Below are 20,729 nucleotides of genomic sequence, written 5' to 3'. Positions count from 1 at the left end.
TATTTAGAAAGAAAAATAAAGTTGATATTTAATATTTTCTTTTAAGCTTTACCATAAACATTTTATGAGAATTTCTTGATCCATTTTAATCTAATTTAAATGTTGAAAAATTTGTCAAGCAATTTTTTTCTTTTTACCTTTTCAAATAGATTGTCCAATTTAGCTTTTCAAAGTAAAGAATTGTCCAAATTTTGATAGATACCTGTCTCCGTTTCGGGCCAAGGCTGTTCGTCATTTCCCCTTCCCACCCGCAGAAAAGAAAATTTTGTTGAATATTGCTGCACCTGGAATGGATCGGCCCGACCCATTCATGGACTACGTCTACGTGGTAGGGAGTAGTAAATACTACTAAACAGTACACTTGTAACTGAGTCCACTCCAACCCCACCCCACGCTTTTGCCCTTTACGGTACCTTTCCTGCTGCGGGCGGTACTACACTCAAGACTCTCCGGCAAACATTCCTTTGCCATTTTGTCATTTGCCTTCCCCACCGTTTACAATCCTTTTGACATTTTGCATTCTTCGATGAAACTTTCCGAGAGGATGCTGACCTCCACTTTTAGTGCTCTTGCCCTCCAGATTGATTACTCCTACTTATTTGTGATCGATTTTATTCATTGACGTAATTCACCCATCTTTTTTTTTTATTATTTAATAATTACTGGGTTAAACTTCCGGCTACTTGAGCTTTGGGTATTGTGAAGGAGGGGAGCAAGATCAAGTTATGGCAAGACCTCAGGTGACCATCACTCTTGGACGCTCTGGTCAAGTAAGCCTTCCTTTATCTTCCCTTTCCATTTCTTCTTTTTCTGTTCTTTTTTCCCACCATTTCTTTTCGAGGGGTTGGGAAACGTCATGATTCATCCCCATGGTCTTCGATCTCTTTTCCCCTTCCCGCGGCCCCCACGCTATGAGGTCTAATTTCTTGATACTTGTGTTTGGACCTACAGGTCAACTTCGGAGTCATTATGAATTTCTGAATTAAATGTTTCAACTGTATGTTGTGCTGTGTTTGTGAAATTTATGTTTGATTTGCAGAAGGTAGTAAGGAGGACGTCGGATAACTCTGAGGGTTTCCTTAGCGATGCTCCCGCATTATCAGGAACCAAAAGATCTAGGGCCAATGGCAGTGCTCAAGATTCTTTGTTTTACACCAACAAGAGGTTGGTGCTTCCTATCCCAATTTTTTCCTCACCATTTTTCTTCAAAAACTATGCTCAATCTCTGCTGACTGCTCTTTAATTTACAGATCACATAAATACTTTAATTTTTCCTGTTTTTCACATAACACATGAGGGAATCTAACACCTTTCTCTAGCCAGTAAGATACTCTTGCTTAGTATTTTTGGCCCTTCAGAACTCATAATTGAGTTCCTTTAGAAGTGATAAAATGTCACATTCTGTTCGTTATCCCTTCAATATCAATTTCTTTCTTCTGCTGTATATTTTTCAATCTGTTAGGTTGAAGATTTCTGTGGTCTTTTAGTGGTCGGAACTACTGGTGTCAATTTGATTTTAGTGGGTTTTGATGTCATGCTTTCAGACTCCAGGAGGATATAATTTCAAGAAATTCCGGATACACTGGCTCTGCTGGTAAACTTCATATGTCTTAACTTTTATCAGATTAATATCGCATAGTTTTGGTCTGTATCTTAACTTCTCTTCAACTGAAATTGGTATATGAAGATGTAAGCTTGAGCGGAAATGACTTACGTCTGAAACTATTGCACAAAAGAATGTCCAGGCGAATTGAGGAACAGAAGAAGAAGGAACTACTGGAAAAGATGTCGTGGAATACTCAATCTTCAGAAGGGCCTGAAAGATCTCTTTCGAGAAATATTGCACCATTAAGAAGGGCTGGTGAATCATTGCGGATGGAATCATTGCAAAGTTCTTACAGTTCTTATACTGTGGATGGATTAAGAATTAAAGCCCCAACTAGGAATCCCCAAATGTCTGGAGGCATATCATCCTCAAGGGCTATTGGTGAGGTGCTGCAATCACCAATGCCAGTCTTGGCTTCCAGAGCTGGACGTATGGTGTCTTCTGATCTCTTGGATCCTTTGCAAAAGGGCCCTACATCTATGAGGGTTATGGCTGCAACCACAAGGACCAGTCTGGATCCTAGCAAGCCTTTCAAGGATCTTCCACCAGCAAGTAGCAGTATGCTGAGAAACACTTATGCTGTATGAATTTACCTTCTGCTTTTACTTTATCTTACTCTAGCATATTATTATGGCGGCCAAGAGATTGGTGGCTAACTTAGAAGTGCCTTGATTGACAGTTATCAATTTTGTAAAGGAAAAATTGGTTACGCTTGTGAATTTGGAGATGCTGAAATTAGACCAGTGGACAATAAGACTCATACGCTGCCTTCTTGTTAGATAATGCTTAACAAATAGCTTCATTAGTTCATCTTATGATAGACTTTCTTACCATGTTCAGATTACTTTGAGCAACACAGTTACATTTTTTGTTCTTAAATCTGTTTGGAGTACTACATTTTTTCTAAAAAAACTTTTAAGTAGATTTAACATCAGTCGCTGCATTTTCACCATTTAACGTTGCACTTATTATGTATCCAAATACAAGTGTACTATATAGTTTTTTAGCTAATTTTGCCTTTTCCCTGCATTAGTTTCCTTAGTCACTGTTGTCAATGCCCTCTTGATGGTTTTTACCTGTTGTTTGCATAGGATGAACATCTTACTGTCACTAGCTTGTTGCATTCACTTGGTTTGGGCAAGTACGCCATCCTTTTTCAGGCAGAGGAGGTAACTTGATTTATTTAATATACTTCTGTACCATCCACATTTTGGTGATATGTGGGAATTTGAGGGTCTGTTCTTCATGTTTCTTTTCTTTTGCTGAAGATTGAGGATAAAGTGCCATGCTGAGGCAAGGAGTTCTAATAGATCACTTTGTCCTCAATGTTGTCTTTTGAAGATGTCTATCTCCCACATCCCAAGCTTGCTTGTTAAAATTCTCGCAAAACAAGCATAGACAGATGATCACTAAAATCAATTGACTTTACCATGAGATGCTTGCAAATGGTTGGAAGATTTATTGTTTGATTTATTTTTCCTTGCCACTTTTCAAATGTTTGCAAGTACAGCATGTGTGTGTTATCTTCACCAAGTATTGAGTTTTCCAGGGCACTCAAGTACTTATTGCTAATTTTGAATGATTATTAGTTTGGGCATATGAACCTTAGACATTAGCCCCTGTTATGGGGACATCCATCCACTCTCTCTCTTCACCTCCCCCAACCTAAATGATCACCCAGAAACAAGCAGAATTAGGGGATGAGCTTCATGTATAAGATGTTGATTGTTGCACGAGTTACTTGTGTAAAGAGAGACCAAGATTGTAACCCATGGCATTTGCAAGCTTGTTCATAGAAATCTCTCTTGATTCAACCACCACTTGCTTTACAGTTACTATCACCAATGTGGGTATACTATCACCAATATATTGCTACACATTAAGTCTTGTGCATTGATTCTATCGCTTTACCGCATGTTTAATTTTCATTGCAGGTGGACATGGCTGCATTGAAGCAGATGGGAGACCGTGACTTGAAGGAATTGGGTATACCAATGGTATTTATACTTTTTTACGCTGGAAACCCTTACTTCCTTGCAACATTAGCTTGATGATGATTGTTAATGTCAATTAAGAAGTGCACCTTAGAGACGATTACCATTCTTGCTTCAAATTGAAGAGTAAATGAAAAATAATTAAATGAAGAGCAAGATAAGCAGCCCTATAGTTTTGGTAAGGTAAAAATTTTCATGACTGAATGGAGATATCAGATCTCTGCGATTCATTTCGCAAACCAAAGGTTTTGTTTCTAAAGCTGATTGAGATGGATACTGAGTTATTGTGAATTTTGCAGTTGTTACTTCAAGCGACCTTTGAAAATAGAAAACTAGATTCTCATAGACAAAGGTGGCCTTATTGAAGCAGATTATTGTTATGTATATTCACTTTTTTTTTTTAAGGTTCCGCTTTTCTTTTGTCCCATTCGATCTCGATTCTTGAGCAGGTGTACCCTTGGCTTGCTCAACAACAAAATCGGTTATTTTTGTACAGTTGGAACTTGTGTTTAGCATGAACGTGTATTCCATTTTGTGCCTTGCCATCGTCGTCTATAATTAGCTTCCTGACAAGTCTCATTTGCCTTTCAGGGACCAAGGAAGAAAATCCTAATAGCTATGTTGCCCCGAGCTAAACGACCTTCAGCAGGACTACCCTCTGCTGCATGAATGCCACCAGCGATGTAATTCAGGAAATTAAATTCAAAAAATGTGCTACTTTTTATTTCCCCAGTCTACAAATGGAAGTTTCAAAAGCTACAAGGCTACAAAATACGAATGTGCAGTTGTTTGCCCTGTGTATAGCGTTTAACAGTTGGTAAATCTGTATCAAAGCATGAGCAAGTCTCTTGTTCATGCAACCAAATGGAATTTGACCAATGTCTTGTTTATATGTAGGATGCTTCAAAAGATATCAAGCAACAAAGCGTGTTTTTATCTTGATGCATCCTAAAAATCAAGGAGTCAAAAGTAAATCCATTCATTAATGCACCCTAATCTTGGGAGGGGCGGAACTAAAATGGCAAGATGCTTTACTATTTACATGTATAGGAGCTGAATCCTGCAAATTTTTTGACTTTTGTTTTCTTCATCCACTTTTTTTTTTTTTTTTTTGGATCAATGAGCTTTGACAGAAGGTGCAGGAGGTGAAGTAGAACCACGAGTTTTGTTCCCACAATCCTTTCCGTTTCTTGAAGCCAAAGCAAGCAAGAATTTGCTATTGGCTTCCTTCCCATCCTTGGCCAAAGTTGAAAACGAAGAGATCATGTGCTTGGAGCACGCATGGTCTGCTGGAAATCGATGTTTCAAGCAAACTTTAATCTGGCAGTGCTTGCAGGTGCTGGAGTTGGAGAAGGTCAAAACCTCCTTGCACCGCCTAACTGGGCAGGTGGGCTTCTTCTTCTTTTTGGGGTCACAATCCCGTGATGTCTCGTGTTTCTTCAGTGCAGAATTCTCATCTACACCGTCATACCCGGTGGTCTCAATCGACGTCGAACATATTTCGCAGACCACAACTTTCCGGCTGTTGTGCTCCGATTTGGGGCAGTCGTGGGCCTTGTAGGATCGGTGCTCCGAGCAAAAGACCTGCAAAATCCGAGTTTGAAGTTGAATGTTGATAGGATCATCATTGTATTAATTAGACAGTCAATCAAGTCGCTTGACGCGGTAGAATAAAATTTTAGGAGGATTTTGAACGAAAAGATGATTAAAGAAATTAGTAGTAGAACTACCTTATGGCAGGCACCACATTTAAAGGGGAGAAAATCGAGTTGATGGCAATCAGAGTGTTGGCAGTGCCTCCCTAAATCCGGGAAAGCTTCCGTCCCTCCTCCTTCCATTGAAAATTTTGTTCTTTTTTCTCGCCTGAACTATGGTTTCCTAATCTGTCCCAACAGCAGAGCAGGAAGGAAAGAAAAGATGGTGATGATGAAGAGTGATTTTCTTTCTTCCTTGGACTACTAATCGACAATTATACGAAGTATCGATTCTGATCGGAATTCTGGTCCAAAGATTTGATTGTTGTTCTGATTTCTCTGAAGCGGGGAGGAGGGAGCGTTTCTAGTTTATTTTATAGGCTTACGCTTATGGCTTTCTTTCTTTCTGCTAGCTGATGGCTTGGGGCATAAGCCTAGTAGATGCATATTTATTTATATATCCGACGTAGCCTCCTAGTCTGCCTTGTGCGCACGCCCTTTTGTCATTCACGCGCTTCTTTGCGCGCTATTGGCCACCGCAGTGGAATTGGGTCGGTGTTCGATTCTTCTTCTAGGATGTTCCATGGGCTTGTTGGCTGTAAAGCCCATTAGCAATTCATGGTTATGGCCACCGCAGTGAAATTTGGACTTAGGAGAAGGGAGCACGCGCAGTGGCCTCCAATTCATCTCTCCGTCAAAGAAAACCATTCGTTAGTTTATCGCTGGAATACCTTCTGGATACCATAGTGATGAGTATCTACCCTACTCGCTCTTAGACGTGTGAATAGAAATATTACCCTTTAGATGATTTTAAGAGTTTAAATGATATGGTAAGAGTTTATTGGGTAATCATGAGTATGGCACTAAAAAAAATGATAGAATTTATCAGTCATGACTGATAAATCTTTTAGATTAGAATGTCGTTTGCTTGATGCTAACGCTCACAACTCACAAGTAACTTAAAGGTTCGTTTGGATGGATGTTTTTTTTTTTTTTTTTAAGTGCTTGTCTAAAATTTATTATAACTCATTATTATTGTTTTAGAAAAATTATTATTGTTATTTGTCTAAAAACACTCATAACACCTGCTCCTTCCCTATATCTCTCTCTACCTTCCCCGCACCGCTACACCCCTTTTTCTTCTCTTCTCTTCTCTTCTACCCCTTATTTCCCGCCACTTCTTCCCCTTGCTAACCCTCTCCTATTTCCTCCAAATTTAGGGAGGGAAAAAGGAGGGACAACGGTAGTAAGTTTAGGGTTGGATGGAGAAGTCTTTCCCTCCTTAGGAAGGTGGTGGGGAAGAGGAAAGGAAGGAGAAAGTTTTGGGACTAATGGTGGGGTGTCTTTTAAGATATACTTTTTTAAGTGTCCTTATACAGCTTTAGAGTGTTTTAGGGCATTTTTACTTAGTTAACGTCTTTTACCTTAAAAAAAAATTGTTTTCTGTAACACCTAAAAATAAGGAGTGCCAAATATATAAACTAAGAAAAACAAAGTGCATAAACAAAGTGCATAAGCATTTTGTAAATGTGCATTTACCTTCCCACCACTCTAACGTAAACACATGTGATTTGAGGCACATGGAACCCTTAGTGCCATTTTTATATTTATGTTGAATGTCCTATTTATTTAATTTGTTATATGCTATTTGTTTAAGTTTCTTTTACACTCACCTGATAAGTGAGATTGACATTGAGTAGTGGCACTATTGATAATCCCAACTGGATTTGAGGTGTCATGTCACGATTCGAGCCTCACAAGTTTTATGTGACTCCATTTCAAGGTAAAATAGCTATTTGAAATTTTTTTTTTACACTATGTTGTAACTTATTTACATTCTAATCCAACTCATTTATACTCCAAAGCAAACTTGTTTGAAATCAAACTTGTGAGGCCACAATGTTGTATGGGAGAGTTGCAACCCCCCCCCCCCCCGCCCCCCAACACCCAATAAAAGAAAATTTCCCTGATTTTCAGACTTCTCATACCGAAAGCAATCCGAAAAGAAAATGAGGGAATTTTTGCAGGAAGCCTTTGCATTAAAGTTTTTTTTTTCTCCCTCTTCGAAACAGATATTAGTCTCTAACTAATGCACGGGCCATCATGCTGGATAGAGTATGTAACCAAGAGAGATCATCACCAATTAAAAGGCATGGAGAGGGCACCAACCCAAAACGTGGCATGTGTTGCATAAAAATGGACAGCAATAACCCAATTGAATCATTTCCTCTCATATGGCTACAACAAACAAAAAGGTAGATGGTGTTGGTGCCAATTTGTTCCTTTCATAAAGTTCAAAGCACTAGTTCTCTCAAATACATATCTGCTACGTCTTTTTCTCGAACCAAAGCTAGAGTAGTGTTGCTGCTTTTAGAACAATTGAATGAATAACTTTCTAGCGATAGCAAAGCACTAGTATTGCGGTACAGAACCATTAGAATAACTGAGGGCCCTTAAATTAATGGAGTACTACATAGTTGTACGTAGCTTAGTAGTATTTGTACGCCATTACTGCTGATGCTACTCTCTATCAAGGAAATATGGGCCCCCTCCCCGGCACCAAACCCACGGGGTCTTTTTGGCAAGCCTGTCAACATTATTGGAGGAGAAGAGAAGGAAAAGACCTTTTTCCCCCCTTTAAAAAACAGTAGTGTAATAGTACAGTTGTTTGATACTACTACTAAGTATTACGTAAATGATTATAGACAGGGGAAGGTGGAAGAGCGAGCTTTACTGAGCAGAGGGACAAAGGGGATAGCTTTCAGAAAAGGGGCCAGCCTAGAACAAGGCGACGACAGAGGGCGAACCTTAGTTATTAAGGTTTTTGGGGACGAAAAAAAAATAATTGAAGAGAGTTGTGCAGTGCTCTTCCATGCTTATATGTTTATTATTCATTGATCGATGTCACAGCGCTCTCTGTATCGCTTTTTATGTTGGAAGAGTTTTAACCTCAAATTCTTTCTGAGCTTTTCAAGACTAGACTAGAAAGGGGTCGGTTTGATTGGGTAAAAGGTCCCTCGCTAGCCTACACTTCAATTCCACGAAGTCAGTCACAAACTCCCGTGAAAATGACACAGAGTCGTCGATGGAATAAGCAAAAACTCGGGGCGGGGGTGCCACAAAAAACAAAAATCCCACTAAGGTTTTGGCTCGTGTCAAAAAAAGCCATCTGTCGGATCCTGCTGTCTGTATTTGTCATGTAATTTTCTTCTTAGAGGCCCCCAGCTAGAGAGTTTTGAGTATTAAAGCCAAACGGGTAAAAGAGTGAATTTAAACCCAAAAAAAAGAAAGAGAAAAGAAAAAAGGACAGGAGGTCAGCAACAAAGATCCTTCCTTGTGACGCAAAGCTTTTAAGGGAAGGGAATGATTAGCACCATCTCACGGTTGAGTGCTGACAATTTGACATTTCCTCGTACTAGTAGTAGTATACTAGTATTTCATAGTAGCCAATTTGATCATAAACATTCGAACCTGGCCAGTCGCCATTCGCTAATGCCCACTCTGGCTTCCTATCCTATCAAGTAGGGGTGTATCAACCAACGCAAGATAGAGAGAGAGAGAGAGAGAGATCCTCCGGAGATCGCTCGTTCATTCTAGCTAGCTCCCTGACCGGAAGAAGAATAGTTATCCCTTCCCTTCACTTCCGCTCCTCACTTTACTCAACTGGCTAGTCTGTTACACTCTGTAGCAATCTGTGCAACGAGAGAGAGAGATTCATCAGCTAGCGGCAGAATATTACCATCATCATGTCCCCAATTGTAGTCAGCACTACAATCCCTCTTTCAAAGTTGATAAGATTACTGCTATCATCATCATCCGCAACACCTACCCGATTTGAAATCTGCCTATCCATCCGTAATATCCCTCACATATGAAAACCTTTTCAGGATCAAAACAACAAAGAAAAAGGGAGATGGGCAGTGGCGCCAAGCAGAAGCAGCTGCCCAAGTGGAAAATCCACTTCGAGAAATCCCCAAAGCAAAAAATCCAACCTCCTCCGGAATTCGTCTGCCCCATCTCCGGCTCCCTCATGGTCGACCCAGTTATTGTCTCCTCCGGCCACTCCTTCGAGCGCAACTGCATCGATGCCTGCAAGTCCCTCAACTTCAGGCCCACCCTCCCCGACGGCTCCGTTCCCGATTTCTCCACCCTCATCCCTAACCTCGCCCTCAAGTCCGCTATCCTCAGCTGGTGCCATTCTACCCTCTTTACCCTTCCTCCCAAACCCCTCGATTTCTGCTCCGCTCATAACCTCGTTCGCACCTTATTGCTCGCTTCCCGTTCCCAGCAGAAGCCTAATCATCAATTATCAGTGTTCTCCTCCCAAGAAACCGAGCCGACTCGGACGCCTAGTCAAGTTTCCACCAGCTCCGAGGAATCCGTGACGGCCGCCGCTGTCATCAGCGGGCCCACCACTCCTCTGCCTTTCACCACCCGCCCCTCTTGTTGCTGCTCCTCTTCGTCCTCCTCAGATATCGAGTCCTCGAATCACCCTAGCTCCCTCGAAGAAGACGAGTTCGCGACCAAGCTCAGGAGCTCTCAAGTGTTCGAGCAAGAGGAGGCTCTGCTTTCCCTCCGGAAACTAACCCGGACCCAGGAGGAATCCCGGGTGAATCTCTGCACGGCTCGTCTACTCTCGGCTCTCCGGCCTCTGATCACCTCCAAATACGCTTCTGTTCAGGTGAACTCAGTCGCCGTTGTGGTGAACCTGTCCCTAGAGAATCGAAACAAGGTCAAGATCGTGAGGTCAGGGATCGTCCCCCCCGTGATTGATGTTCTGAGGGGTGGATTCCCCGAGTCGCAGGACCACGCTGCCGGTGCCCTCTTCAGTTTGGCGCTTGATGATCAGAACAAGACCGCAATTGGGGTGTTAGGCGGGCTGCCTCCGCTTCTACACGCGCTCCGGTCCGACTCCGAGCGGACTCGCCATGACTCGGCTTTGGCACTTTATCATCTTTCTTTGGTCCAGAGCAATCGGGTTAAAATGGTGAAAATGGGATCAGTGCAAGTCTTGCTGGGCATGGCAAGGTCGGGCCACATGACGGGTCGGATCCTCTTGGTGCTGGGCAATTTAGCTGCCAGCGCGGAAGGGCGGGGGGCGATGCTGGACGGTGGGGCAGTGGGATATTTTATGGAGATGCTCGAGAGGGAGAATTTTGACTGGGATTCGACTCGAGAGAGCTGCGTGGGGGCACTGTATGGGTTGAGTCACGGGGGGTTAAGGTTTAAGGGATTGGCGAAGGAGGCCAACGCAGAGGAAGTGTTGAAGAAGTTGGAGGAGATGGGAAGCGAGCGGTCAAAGGAGAAGGTGAGGAGGATTTTGGAGGTTCTGAAACAAAAGGATGAGGAGGAAGAGGCAGTGGATTGGGAGGAGTTGCTGAAATCTGACGAGGAGGATGCGAGTTCGGGCAGGGGTAGAGCATCAATCCGGTGACGGGTCCGGTTCTTCTGCGGCGGTTGCAGTGCTGTGAACAGTCCGATTCTCCTAGCAACCCATGCCATGCCATGGTGGTGGATGACTTTCTTGGTAAAGTGTTTTTTTTTTTTTCCCCTTAAAGAACTAAACCAAACCATTGGGGGGGGGGGGGAGGGAATGAAAGTGTAATTACGCGTGCGAGCGTTCTCCGGTTCTATTTTTCCTTAAATCTAATTTCTGGTAGTGGAAGAGTGGTGCTAATAAATTAGTAATTATTTGCTTGTGAATAATAAATCAGTTGTTGGAGTTTTCTTTTCGGAAGAGTGGTTAAAGGATTTGGTCATCAATGGCGCCTCCCAGAAATGGTTGATGATACTAGTACTGTTAAAATTAAGTAAAGTTTGGTTTCATAGTTCATTATTGGCTTCTTCAAAGATTTTTACCTCACCTCACCTCACCGCCGCCCAATTGTTGGATCTCTTTTGCGTGCAGCATATGATGATGATTGCTAATGCAAACTTTTTACGATTTTTGTTTTCCGAACCATGGATGTCACATTCCAGACTAACAAGGCAATTGGGCTCTTTGATAGGCAGGGTTCATGTCAAAATCGGTAGCTGCAGTTGCAAATTTCTTGGATGGAGCAGTCGAAGAAGTCTTAGTACCACACCCTGGACAAAGTCTCTTCACCACTGGCTTTCCGGTAGGAAACCAGCTTCAATTAAAGGGAAGCATTTTTAAGATGGAGCAGATCTTTGTAATTGCTCCCATTCCTAGAACCAAGAATTCCAGCTTCAATACACGCTCCCTAGTTGACAGAGAACTGAAGTTGCCCCCCCTTCCCAACATAGGATTCTTTAAATAATGATAATAATCAGGTCCCAATTTTATTTTCAACACAACAACATGTAGAGATCAATCAATCAATCAATCAATCAATCAATCAATCATTGACCTACCTATCTGTCTGCTCTGCTGCGAATCCCATAAACAGAATAGTACTACTAATTTGGGTTCTTAACATTTTACTGATATTCAAAGCGTACTGTACTTGGTTTGGAGGCTAAAGGGAGGGACGGAGCAGATTTATTATTATGTCCATAGCAAAGTAAGGAAGTATGGAGCTAAAAGCAAGGAATTATTATTATTATATGCATCTGTATTATAGTACTAACACTAATCTTAATGGTGATTTATTTGCACTTGGCTTATGAATGACTAGGACGACTAGTGCTATTACAGGAATTTTTTTTTTTAATTTCATTTTAAATACTAGTAGTAAATATTTTGTGTATGCATAAATAAATTCTCTCAATTGAAAAATACAAAAAAATGGTAAGGTAAGCAAACAAAGAAAGAACGAAAGAAGAGCTGAGATCAACCAAAATATTTAAACGTACAGTCCCTCCCTGAATTTTTCACAGTATTGCACTCGATCAGTTGTTGAAAGCATCGCACCTTCGTCTAATCTCACCTTCCCCTCCAGTCTTCACACCATACTCGCTCAGCTTCTGCATTGCCAGACCAAATGCCTTGAAGAATGCATCCTGATCCTTAGCGTACAGCTCCACGTACGGCCTCGTCCTCTCATCCGAGTGCAAGCTTCGGTCCGACGACAAAACCCCCAGCCCCTCCGGCAAGTTCTGGAAGTACTTATTGTCGAACTTGTTCGGGCTCATTACGTCGTTGAACACCGACAACGTCGGATTCTTCTTGTAATCCGCACAAGCATTTCTCAATGCCGCCGCGAACCTCGGGTTGTAGGAGGGATCCGACTCTAAGGCCCTGCTGTAGTTGTAGATGTTTGAGCTGAATTCCTTGCAATGCGAGAATCCTATGGTGTGAGCGCCGGAGAGCGCCACCATTTCTTGGACCGAAAAGCCCCTGGACCCGAATATTTTGATGATTTCAGTCAGGGACATTGTGGGGAGGGGAAGATTTCCTTGGACGGCGGATGCTTTGGAGACTAAACCGTCCCGGCGGCCGAGTCTAACCGGGTAGTAAGGGCCGCCGGCCATGGTGACCAGGTTGCGGGTGGCGACGGCCAAGATGTCGGCGCAGGAGACGACGCCGGGGCAGGCGAGCTCGAGGGCGGTCTTGGCGCGGACGACGACGTCGAAGCCGTCGCCAGGGAGGGAGAGGTTAATGTCGGCGTCGCGTTCTGCCTTGTTGAAGGGAGTGGAGGAGATGAGGACGGAGGCGTCGCAGCCTTGGAGGAGGGCGTCGTGGAAGAAGAGGCGGAGGGTGGCGGCGGCGGTGGTGGGGGAGCTGATCTGCTTGTTAGTGGTGGTGTCTTGTATGATCTGCTCAAATCTGGGGCAGCTTTTCTGATAATAGTTGGTGGTGAGCTGCGGGGGCCGAATTTGCCGGTAATGGGATTGGGAGGCTGAGGAAACATCAATGCATATTGAAGACACCAAAACAAAGAATGGTAAAGCAGCAGCTGTTAAAGCCATTGCTATGCGCTACCGCTGCAACCAATTTGGGGGTTTTGTTTGGGGATGCGCCGGGGTGGGGGTGGGGGTGGAGGAGGAGGAAATCTTCTTCTGTCAGAAAGACTCAGAGTGAGTGAGAGAGAGAGAGAGAGAATGAAGTTGCTGGCTGTATCTTTCTGTTCTCCCTCCTCTGGACTACGCGACTAGTATCACTTAGTGGGGATTAGATGGTGGAGAGGGAAACCAATAATGCCGCCTCTGAATTTAGAGATGAGATTAAAAGAAAGGAACCAAAAAAAAAAAAAAAAGCTGAGAACTTCTTTACTCTTGTAGTACTTATGAGGACTTTGTCACCTTAATTAGTAACGGAGAAGGGTAAATCTAATTAGATTAGGTTAAAAAAAAGGGGAAAAAAAGTTTGTTTACTGCTTTACTCTTGCAAGAGATGCAGGGCAGTGACGATTGTCAATAATGCTAGAATAGTGTAACATTTTCTAAAATAAGTTATAACTGTTTTTTAACTATTTGTACATGCTTATAACAAGAATGTAATATTTTATTAATATTATTTATATGAATTTCATGCATAATAATTATACGTCCGATATAAAGTTTTACAAATATTTCATATAAAGGTATTATTACAAAAATTTAAAAAGCATCACATCATTAAGTCTTGGTTGCGTCATTAAATAGCCAATTGGTCCGTTAGTTATTACTAAAACTTCTTGACTGTGGGTGAAAGGCCAAGAATTTAAACGTTTCCTACTATCGATTACTATTTATGACTTGCCACTTCAGTGACTTCCTTCCATAAGTTAGGTCCCCCTCCCCCTCTATAATGATAGGATAAAGTAGATTATATAAAGGGTTAATCACATTTTTTCCCCTTAAAGAATACCCCATTTCTCAGTTTACCTCATAATCTTTAATTTTGCTCACTTAACCCCCTTTAGAACAAAATTGCCCTTGCATTATTTTGACTTTTTATTTACCTTATTTTCCTTTCTTTTATTTCTTTTTCTCGTTCTTCTTTATTTAATTCTTCCTCTTTTCCACAAAAATTTTCACCTTAATGATTGAAATTAAAAAAGAGGAATTGCAAAGATCTATCTTCTCTTTAAATGATTAAAAAAATATTCAAATCACTTTTCTAAAATACAATTATTTTAGGTTTTCAATTCTTTTAATTTTGGGTTTTCCTCTTTCCTTTCTAGTTTATCATTTTATTCCCAAGAAAATATCTTAAGATGAAATTGTGATCTGATTAATAATCATCAATTGAAATTTGTGACACGTGGCATCATACAAAAAATTAAAATTAGTTTTTGATACCTTTTAAACCTTCACCCAGAAATATGCAATTACAAACTCAAAACAAAAATTTTCGTTGAAATGGAATTTCTATTGGGAAGGATGAAAGAGAGAAGAAAGAGAAAAATAAATAAAAGAAAGAAAAACAATTTCATCTTATGATATTTTCTTGAGAATAAAATGAGAAACTAGAAAGGAAAGAGGAAATCCAAAATTAAAAGAATTGAAAGGCTAAAAAAAATTGTATTTTAGGGAAGTAATTTGAATATTTTTTTAATCATTTAAGGAGAAGATAGATCTCTGCAATTCCTCTCTTTTAATTTCAATCATTAAGGTGAAATTTTTGTGGGAAAGAGGAAAAATTAAATAAAGAAGAAAGAGAAAAAGAAATAAAAGAAAGGAAAATAAGGTAAATGAAAAGTCAAAATAATGCAAGGGCAATTTTGTCCTAAAGGGGGTTAAGTAAGCAAAATTAAAGGTTAGGAGGTAAACTGAGAAATGAGGTATTTTTTAAAGGGATAAAATGTGATTAACCCTTATATAAATACTATCGTTGTTAAACAAAATTAATTCCTTGTCCGTGATCCCCCGGATCCGGTTGGGAGAGGGAGACGCAGGGGAAGAAGTATTAGGTTTTGGGTTGTGGGGGCTAATGAAGGGAGACTTGGGAACACGCGGCAAATGGTTTAAGCATTAATCACGGGGGCCAGCAATGGGGTGGAGGGGTCCACCAGTGCAGAGTTTGCACTTTGCAGTTTGCACGGTTGTCCCGTCGGTGGTGTTGCATCTGGAATCCTGGATCACGCATCGCATGCTCTTGTTTTCTTCTTTTCTTCCCAATTTTTTTGTTTGTGGATTTCTACGTTAATATTCCAAGCTCTTGTTTAGATTATAATTTTCTAAAGTTTTTTGGAGAAAATATATTATAACAATTTAATATATATATAAATATATATAAGATAAAAAAATAATTAAAAAATATATTCATAAAAACGTAAAAATTTTTTGATAGAAAATAACTTTAAGACCTGACGGACGGCGGTCGTGGACGACCTTCATCACTGTTTGCCAGTAAAAGTTCGCGGAAGGCTACTAATAAGGGGCCTCACCAAGTTTCAATTCGAATCAGTTTGCCTCAAGTGAAAATAAATAGAATTATAAAATAAATAGATTTAAGGAAGATGCATATTCTTACCCAGGAAAAAAAAAAAGAAAAAAGAGGAAGATGCAAATGGGTAAGACTTTGGTGTGGGAAAAAAAGAAGAAAAAAATTAAAGAGAAGCCTTCATTTTATCCTCGACAGAGGAGGCCCGTCGTGATCCGACTAATACCTACGTATTTTTTCCATAGATAAGATATTCTTCCATCTTTCTGGTTTCATGGCTTTAAGCGGACAACTCATACGATGGGATGTGCCAGCATCTGCATAGTTAAAGATGGAGCTACCATCAGCTGCTTTGCATAATTGAACAATCACGCAATTGCGCCGTGATTCGTTTGGGCTGTAATTCATGATTGGTGGCTTTTTTTGTTTGTCTTTGGGGTGGGGTGTAGGGTTTAAATTACAGCTGTGAATTCAAAGCTAGAGGATTGGGATGGAGATGGAGAATGTTAGGGCATTAATGTTTCAAAATTTGTTACAGTAGGACATGGTGAAAGTGCAGCACCATGACCAGACAATACATTAAATGATGATTATGTAAGTCTAATCTGGTGAAAAACAAGTCTTTATGCATTTAGTCAAATCTTCAATACCGGGTTTGGGGCCAATAGAATCTCCGGAACAGGAGGGTGTTTTCGTTTCGTGTATTTCACGATCCAGCCAGCCTTGTGGGTCCGCACGGTATTCTTTCCAAATTATGTCTTTTATATGGATCGGCCTTAAGTAACTCGCCTTGTGTAGTTTGTATGTGGTATCGCGGCGCGTCGTTCACCAATTATAGCAGGCCAGCTATGGACCTTGATTACCGGGAGAGAACCAGTGGGTGCCAGCTATTTATCAGTTCATGGGACAATACTACTGTAACGGTAAAAAAAAGTTAACAAATTCTCTGAGCACTTACTTGTTAATTACGTTAAGAGTTACTGTAGTGTGTAATTATTATTATTCTTTACGTTATAGTGTGTAATTATTTTTTTTAAAAAAATATTAGTAATAGGTATTGATGCATTATGAACATACAAAAAGACAATTCCGAATTCAAACAGAAATCATACATCATGCATTTGAATTTGCTTGTGCTAAAATTTATCACACCTATTAATGCATGAAAGATTTTAATCCGTCACCAAAGTGCATAATTTCGATTTGCAAGATTTTAGTCTAATTTGCGGTCTCCAATATAATTGAACTTGCCAATTACCATTCAAGGAACAACTACTTCTCCAACCGTTCTTATTTTTTTTTTTTAAAAAAAAAAAGGAAAAAAAAGTGCTTAGGTCATTAGTTAATTCTTTTTTTTTTTTTTGGGGGTTTCTCCATTGAAAGGGGTGATGGATGGGGTTCAAATCCATGCAGGCATTGGATGCTACAACTAAAAACTGGTCCACATTTCCATTTTGGAATCTCGTGTCTCCTTTCCTGAGATGGTGGCTGCTGTTACCTTTCTATTATTGTATTGAAAAATGACCCAAGCAATTTTTACACATCATTATTATTTTCCGACTCCCTAAGCATAATTTCTATAGCGCTTGTTCTTCATGAAATCCCTCAAGGGAGACTGACATAAAAATCCTCCTATGAGGTCGATGAGTTCAGAATACCCATTCCACCATTGCATGAAGCTGCTCTGCTCCAGGAAAACCTCAACAGACACCGAATAGTTATTTATCAAATCCATGGCATATTGCTCAAATTCAACGAGCCTTTTCCTTGATGTTTCTCTGTCTTTTAGGCTGCTTTGGCCATCCTTCAATGCATTGCAACATAGAGTAGCCTCCTCCACATGAGCCCAAAAGCAAGAATCCTCTGTGAGACTACAAGCCTTGCTCCTTGAGTTTCTATTCCCAGTCCCAGGCTGCTTGTCCTCGTTCAACCATTGTTCCAACAACCTGTAATGTTTGGGTCTTCCTTGAGTTAGATAATCTTTCTTTCCCTCACCGTAGTACTCAGCTATGTCAAGTGGTTCAACCATTCTTCGGTAATTGGTTCCTGCATAAAGCCCACGAGTCCGAAAAGCCCAACCTTCTTTTTGAGGCATTTGCTCTGCTTCATCGACTATGCCTCTCCAGTATCGAGTGAGAATTCTCTTGCGCTTCATGATTTCATGTCTGCTTTTGATTTCATCCCTACTTTTCCAGCGCCAAAGTTTGTAACTATCATAGTATCCTCCCTGCTCAATCGACACCTTCTTGTACCATTCCAGATAAGTCATATCTATTTTTATGTCATTCAGTTTCTTTGTAGGATCAAAGATATTCCTCCTCTGTGTTAGATAATCTTCCGTCCAGCTTGCTACATTTGCTATCAGAGAGGTAGTCATATGGTTGCCCTGGTTTCCCTGCTGTCTTGTTGAGATCAATATCCTTTAAAGAAAAAATGACTTTCATCACGTATTATGGTAAAGTAACTTACCTGTAATCTCTTGACTCCAATAGCTGCCAACTGTATCATAGTTTCTGCTTCAAGAGGGTTTATATTTGATTGATGAAGAGGTGAATATTCCTTGCGTACTGGATTATAGTGTTTTAGACGCTCCAAAATGAGCCCGTAATCTACATTTTGAAGATTCCTTTTCTGGCGTTGCTCTTCTTCGAGTTCTGAGCTCATTGCCAACATCAGTTGCACAACAGATCGAGGTTCCTCGAAACAAGCACTATCTCCATCTCTTTCTGAGCAAAACAAAAACGTACCAACTGGCATGTAGCCAGTTTGGGAAATTGAACTGTTACTAAGATAACCATAGGATGACACAAAGGTGTTGGGAATAGGATCTTGAGGTGAGACTACGTGCAAAAAGCATGAATTCCATGTTGGACGTTCTGATATAGCATTCTGGAAGTTGCGGTCACCTAGAAGTGGCGAGCCAAAGGTGACACAAAGTGGACGTTTGGTGGCCTTGGTGGGAATGTCGCCAAGAAGCCATAAAGTAAAAAGAGATGCAATTGATCCTCCCATGGACTGGCCTGTAATGATTAGTGGACTGGAATTGCCATGCTGCATTCAGAAAGCGCAAAATTAGTTGCTTTCCACAAGAAAGTTTGAGTGATCAGCACTCAAAAAGGTTAAGCACTACCATAGGTAATCCATATGACATTCTCACCATCTTTCACTTTCAGATACAAGAAAAGCAAATGCTGGATTGATCAATGACCATTGTGTGATCTGTCTTGAGATTGAGCAGTAGGGATCAAGTAATAACACTCTTGGATTTAGCCTAATTATACATCACGCCAATTTCTTAACCTCTTACAGGCCGACATGCTCAAGCTCGTGAATGTAAAACACAACATATATGTTGTACGCGCAGAAAGGCCAATGCTCCTAAAAGACCCACCATGGTTGAAGTAAAGTGAAGCCTCGAGTGCAGTTAGAGGTACATTTTGTGTTCTTGATTTTTGAATCCATTTGGGTGGTTTTATTAAGTACAGCATCCCCGGGACTGTGATTCTAGCAGCCATATAATACTTCCAACGACACAATAGAAAATCTTCTTCTAAAGGGTTTCTTGAATCCACCGCGCGATATGGCGGAGTCGATTATTATCCATTTGAAATACTATATGTTAGCTGATAGTAGAAAACAACACTGAAATCGAAGGGTAAATTCCAACTTCATTTAACTGGCAATACAAAATCCTACCCAATTTAGCCGCGATTTTTAAGACATGAATGTGGCGGCTTACATAAAAAGAAGAAATTTACCTTCTCTTTCAGGAGGGAGAGCAAGTGTATATGAGAGCTAAAAAGCGATGCAGCAGCTTTGTGGACGGAGAAGGATGGGTTGACTTTGGTCCGCACGAAGTCAAACATAGAAAAGAAGCCGGCAATTTCATCTGCTGAAACCAAGTCTGTACCTACTCTTTCAAGCTGCTGCACATTTACAGAGGATGGGCAAGCGAAAGCGACGATGGTACCCATACCTGGATGTTCACATTCTTTGTATTCAACAGATAAGGGAAGGTCTGGAACATGGGTGCAGGAACGTTTTTCAAGGTCAGAAATTGCATCCCAGGAACGATGGAGCAGTTCTGAGTTTACCACCAAATTTGCCAATTCCAGTCCACTGCTAAACCTGCAACCGTTAAGATGACAAATTGGAATTGGGATTCCGGCGGGTAATCATACGTTAAGTTGATAGGGAGAGGATCATTGCTTACTTGCATGATTGGCTCATTTTCTAGTTTTGGGGTGGGTGACCGTGACGTGCTTTGTCCGCAACAACTGAGCTTCCAAGTTTGATAATACTACTGTATCATAATAACTAAGAGAGATGGACGATGATAAGAATTAAGAAACAAACTTTCGGTAGGTCGATAAATTAATTACGTACCCCGTAAGATTCTTAAGCAAGAGGTGCCTGGTCTTTCCACTGAAATTTTCCTGCCACTTTCGGGCCTGTTTCCTCTCTTCGTTTCTGTGGTGTCGCTGTCTTGCCTGTTTACGCGAAGGAGTGGGCATTTTCCAACCAAAGAAATAGGGAACAACAATAAGAGAATAGAATAAAATAAAAATGCACAGATCAATTCATAGTTGGGAAGGTACTCACTCCCCGAGCAAGTCAAATGATTTTCCCATCGAACGAAAAACTAAAAAGGAAAAAAAAAAAAAAAAAAAGAAGAAGAAGAAGGTCAATTGATGGTGTAAACTGCCTACTACACCATCATCTTCCACCGTTCTCCGTGGACAAGTTTCTTCCCCCATGGTAAGCACACCTGCTCCGGGACCACGAGTCATTTGCAGACATTTATTTTTATAAATCATTCGTCAACACAATTCAACCCTCACATCAACAGCCAAAATCATTTATAGAGGTTTTTACAGATTATCCGTCAATATAATCCTTGCATCATCAACGACCAAATTCAAACTCGCGGCCTTTACTGTATCCGACAGTTAGTATCCAAATTTATTTCCTGGTTTCAACAGTGCTTAGGTTTAAACAATGGTAGTGTACAAGTAAATCCCAAATGCTATCTGATACAAGGACCAAATTCGACCGATACTTTAAAGGTGGACTTTACTCAGACCTCTACTTTCTACGGGTCTTTGGAAAAAAAAAAAGTTAACGCAAAAATAACTAGACAACCAGTCTAACACCAGTTTAAAAGA

At 40.8% G+C, this 20,729-nt stretch overlaps 5 protein-coding genes and 1 long non-coding RNA gene across 13 annotated transcripts; 3 read left to right on the top strand and 3 right to left on the bottom strand.

Annotated features, from left to right (window-relative positions):
- Positions 1 to 336: 336 nt before the first annotated feature.
- Positions 337 to 4,536, top strand: LOC113722811 (uncharacterized). 4 transcript variants are annotated; one of them, XM_027246030.2, is made up of 8 exons: positions 337 to 623; positions 706 to 770; positions 1,040 to 1,164; positions 1,545 to 1,594; positions 1,688 to 2,187; positions 2,698 to 2,775; positions 3,541 to 3,603; positions 4,192 to 4,536. In XM_027246030.2, the coding sequence occupies exons 2-8, from the start codon at positions 726 to 728 to the stop codon at positions 4,267 to 4,269; spliced, it is 939 nt and encodes a 312-aa protein (XP_027101831.2). In that variant the 5' UTR covers positions 337 to 623; positions 706 to 725; the 3' UTR covers positions 4,270 to 4,536. The 4 variants fall into 4 exon arrangements, with proteins under 4 accessions (XP_027101831.2, XP_071914607.1, XP_071914608.1 ...); XM_072058506.1 differs by having other exon boundaries at positions 337 to 770; XM_072058505.1 differs by lacking the exons at positions 337 to 623; positions 706 to 770 and adding an exon at positions 778 to 916.
- Positions 4,537 to 4,555: 19 nt separating this feature from the next.
- Positions 4,556 to 5,739, bottom strand: LOC113723116 (zinc finger AN1 domain-containing stress-associated protein 12-like). The gene is made up of 2 exons (XM_027246373.2): positions 5,331 to 5,739; positions 4,556 to 5,184 (listed from the first exon to the last, which is right to left on the bottom strand). The coding sequence occupies exons 1-2, from the start codon at positions 5,436 to 5,438 to the stop codon at positions 4,717 to 4,719; spliced, it is 576 nt and encodes a 191-aa protein (XP_027102174.2). The 5' UTR covers positions 5,439 to 5,739; the 3' UTR covers positions 4,556 to 4,716.
- A 2,796-nt stretch (positions 5,740 to 8,535) lies between these two features.
- LOC113723015 (U-box domain-containing protein 40-like) lies at positions 8,536 to 11,668 on the top strand. Of its 2 annotated transcripts, none has more exons than XM_072059192.1 (2): positions 8,536 to 10,821; positions 11,307 to 11,668. In XM_072059192.1, the coding sequence occupies exon 1, from the start codon at positions 9,166 to 9,168 to the stop codon at positions 10,726 to 10,728; it is 1,563 nt and encodes a 520-aa protein (XP_071915293.1). In that variant the 5' UTR covers positions 8,536 to 9,165; the 3' UTR covers positions 10,729 to 10,821; positions 11,307 to 11,668. The 2 variants fall into 2 exon arrangements, with proteins under 2 accessions (XP_071915293.1, XP_071915292.1); XM_072059191.1 differs by having other exon boundaries at positions 11,303 to 11,668.
- A 159-nt stretch (positions 11,669 to 11,827) lies between these two features.
- LOC113723115 (peroxidase 31-like) lies at positions 11,828 to 13,418 on the bottom strand. Its single transcript, XM_027246372.2, has one exon. It carries the CDS (start codon positions 13,164 to 13,166, stop codon positions 12,147 to 12,149), a length of 1,020 nt encoding a protein of 339 aa, XP_027102173.2. The 5' UTR covers positions 13,167 to 13,418; the 3' UTR covers positions 11,828 to 12,146.
- Positions 13,419 to 17,016: 3,598 nt separating this feature from the next.
- Positions 17,017 to 20,054, bottom strand: LOC113722828 (senescence-associated carboxylesterase 101-like). 4 transcript variants are annotated; one of them, XM_072059187.1, is made up of 5 exons: positions 19,951 to 20,054; positions 19,778 to 19,864; positions 19,323 to 19,692; positions 18,034 to 18,615; positions 17,017 to 17,962 (listed from the first exon to the last, which is right to left on the bottom strand). In XM_072059187.1, the coding sequence occupies exons 2-5, from the start codon at positions 19,792 to 19,794 to the stop codon at positions 17,129 to 17,131; spliced, it is 1,803 nt and encodes a 600-aa protein (XP_071915288.1). In that variant the 5' UTR covers positions 19,795 to 19,864; positions 19,951 to 20,054; the 3' UTR covers positions 17,017 to 17,128. The 4 variants fall into 4 exon arrangements, with proteins under 4 accessions (XP_071915288.1, XP_071915287.1, XP_071915291.1 ...); XM_072059186.1 differs by having other exon boundaries at positions 19,778 to 19,867; positions 19,951 to 20,053; XM_072059190.1 differs by lacking the exon at positions 19,951 to 20,054 and having other exon boundaries at positions 18,034 to 18,314; positions 18,471 to 18,615; positions 19,778 to 19,880.
- Positions 18,607 to 19,970, top strand: LOC140011077 (uncharacterized). Its single transcript, XR_011818316.1, has 2 exons — positions 18,607 to 18,994; positions 19,335 to 19,970. It is a non-coding gene; the product is annotated as an uncharacterized lncRNA (long non-coding RNA).
- Positions 20,055 to 20,729: the final 675 nt, after the last annotated feature.

Source organism: Coffea arabica, chromosome 7e, assembly GCF_036785885.1.
Source record: "Coffea arabica cultivar ET-39 chromosome 7e, Coffea Arabica ET-39 HiFi, whole genome shotgun sequence".
Lineage (NCBI taxonomy): Eukaryota > Viridiplantae > Streptophyta > Magnoliopsida > Gentianales > Rubiaceae > Coffea > Coffea arabica.
The sequence above is the reverse complement of the archived record's forward strand: the minus strand, read 5'-3'. Positions and strand labels throughout refer to the sequence as shown.